This window comes from Gadus macrocephalus, chromosome 17 (genome assembly GCF_031168955.1).
Source record: "Gadus macrocephalus chromosome 17, ASM3116895v1".
In the NCBI taxonomy this organism is placed as follows: Eukaryota; Metazoa; Chordata; class Actinopteri; order Gadiformes; family Gadidae; genus Gadus; species Gadus macrocephalus.
This window is the reverse complement of record NC_082398.1, coordinates 419,602-422,101: the sequence shown is the minus strand read 5'-3', so window position 1 is coordinate 422,101 and position 2,500 is coordinate 419,602. Positions and strand designations below refer to the sequence as shown.

The window sequence follows — 2,500 nt, the reverse complement described above, 5'->3', positions numbered from 1 at the left end:
TCTCACCTTGTAGTGCACAAGGTGAGTCTGATATTAGTCCACACTAGCGGGCCGAACTAAGAGCAAAGAAGGACCAAATGTCATTAAGATAAGTTAAGATAGGTCAACATGGAGCACATCTGGATTTGACCTGAGCCTTGAGACGAACCGGCTTGAGGATCTTTAACGATCTCTCCTCGCGCTCTGAGCTTTGCGCCATCAGACGCGGCTCGCGAGGCTCGCGTTTTTTTGTTGTTGCAGAGGACACGGTAGGGTATGACGTGATGATGGATACACGGGATGGTCACACACTACACCATAATAACGTACACCGACAGACCATCATATCTACACTACTCCACTAACATCTCCCAAGGTCCCGCCGCGTGTCCTTCACGGAGCCCCGGTCCCGGGACCCAGAGGGGCTCACAGTCACCGTCACTCCGCCGTGACACACGACATGTCGTGTGTCGTGGGTGCGAGGAGCGCAGTGGAGATGCATTTTGCGCAACTTCAACAGAGCTTATTTTCTCGCAAACACACACACACACACGCACACGCACACGCACACGCACACACACACACACACACACACACACACACACACACACACACACACACACACACACACACACACACACACACACACACACACACACACACCTGCTCTCTTCCGGTCCCGTCCTCCAGGATGGGCTGTTCCGCGGCCGTCGTCTCCTCGTCCGTCGTCATCGTCCTCTCCTCCTCCTCCTCAGTCCCGGGACCGGGACCGGGACCGGCGGGTTCCTCTCCCGGGCGGGACCGGCCCCGTCAGCCCATCCGCCGCAAGTCGGTGTCCGGTTTCACGATGATGCTTGCGTGGCCTGCGGCAAAAAAGCATGGTCTTCTCTCTCCCCCCCCCCCCCCCCCCCTGTCCTCTAGTGCGTCCGCTCGGTCTCCATCCCCCCGGTACACAGGCTCACCGGGCGGCGGACCGCGGAACGCTCGTGCGTGTGTTGAACACGGGAAGAGAGCGCACGAGGTCTGCTGCAGACCGCGATGGACGGATGGACGTGACGTCCGGACTGCAGCGGAGTGCGGGACCGACGAATCACAATAATAATAATAGGATGGAGCTATGATGTCGCGATAGCTGTGATGTCGCGATGGTGACGTCTTCCCTATGAACACAACTCTGCTAACGGATCTTCGTCGTGCAATAACATCTGAGTCTGAGTGGGATGCAGCATCCAACCCCTCTCCCTCTCTCTCTCTCTCTCTCTCTCTCTCTCTCTCTCTCTCTCTCTCTCTCTCTCTCTCTCTCTCTCTCTCTCTCTCTCTCTCTCTCCCTCCCACTCTCTCTCTCTCTCTCTCTCTCTCTCTCTCTCTCTCTCTCTCTCTCTCTCTCTCTCTCCCTCTCTCGCACACACACACACACACACACACACACACACACACACACACACACACACACACACACACACACACAGATAAGCTGCTACTAAAACTGAAACAGAGGTCGTTTTTAGAAAATGGAAGCTTAGTTTGATTCACTGAACTCCTGGTCGGGGTTAGGGTCAGGGTCAGGGGTTTAGCTGGGTTAGGGTTAGGGGTTTAGCTGGGTCAGGGGTTTAGCTGGGTTAGGGTCAGGGGTTTAGCTGGGTTAGGGTCTGGGGTTTAGCTGGGTTAGGGTCAGGGGTTTAGCTGGGTTAGGGTCAGGGGTTTAGCTGGGTTAGGGTCAGGGGTTTAGCTGGGTTAGGGTTAGGGGTTTAGCTGGGTCAGGGGTTTAGCTGGGTTAGGGTCAGGGGTTTAGCTGGGTTAGGGTCAGGGGTTTAGCTGGGTCAGGGGTTTAGCTGGGTTAGGGTCAGGGGTTTAGCTGGGTTAGGGTCAGGGGTTTAGCTGGGTCAGGGGTTTAGCTGGGTTAGGGTCAGGGGTTTAGCTGGGTTAGGGTCAGGGGTTTAGCTGGGTTAGGGTCAGGGGTTTAGCTGGGTTAGGGTCAGGGGTTTAGCTGGGTTAGGGTCAGGGGTTTAGCTGGGTTAGGGTCTGGGGTTTAGCTGGGTTAGGGTCTGGGGTTTAGCTGGGTTAGGGGTTTAGCTGGGTTAGGGTCAGGGGTTTAGCTGGGTCAGGGGTTTAGCTGGGTTAGGGTCAGGGGTTTAGCTGGGTTAGGGTCAGGGGTTTAGCTGGGTTAGGGGTTTAGCTGGGTTAGGGTCAGGGGTTTAGCTGGGTTAGGGCCAGGGGTTTAGCTGGGTTAGGGTCAGGGGTTTAGCTGGGTTAGGGTCTGGGGTTTAGCTGGGTTAGGGTCTGGGGTTTAGCTGGGTTAGGGTCAGGGGTTTAGCTGGGTTAGGGTCAGGGGTTTAGCTGGGTTAGGGTCAGGGGTTTAGCTGGGTTAGGGTCAGGGGTTTAGCTGGGTTAGGGTCTGGGGTTTAGCTGGGTTAGGGTCAGGGGTTTAGCTGGGTTAGGGTCAGGGGTTTAGCTGGGTCAGGGGTTTAGCTGGGTTAGGGTCTGGGGTTTAGCTGGGTCAGGGTCAGGGGTTTAGCTGGGT

General features: G+C 56.2%; 1 protein-coding gene across 1 annotated transcript in view; it reads right to left on the bottom strand.

Annotated features, from left to right (window-relative positions):
• Positions 1 to 1,448, bottom strand: part of LOC132475773 (transmembrane protein 151B) — a 14,078-nt gene extending 12,630 nt beyond the window's left edge. The window contains exon 1 of the mRNA XM_060077078.1: positions 643 to 1,448. Within this exon, the coding sequence (XP_059933061.1) occupies positions 643 to 711 (69 nt within the window). The 5' untranslated portion in view covers positions 712 to 1,448. The remainder of the gene's footprint in view (positions 1 to 642) is intronic.
• Positions 1,449 to 2,500: the final 1,052 nt, after the last annotated feature.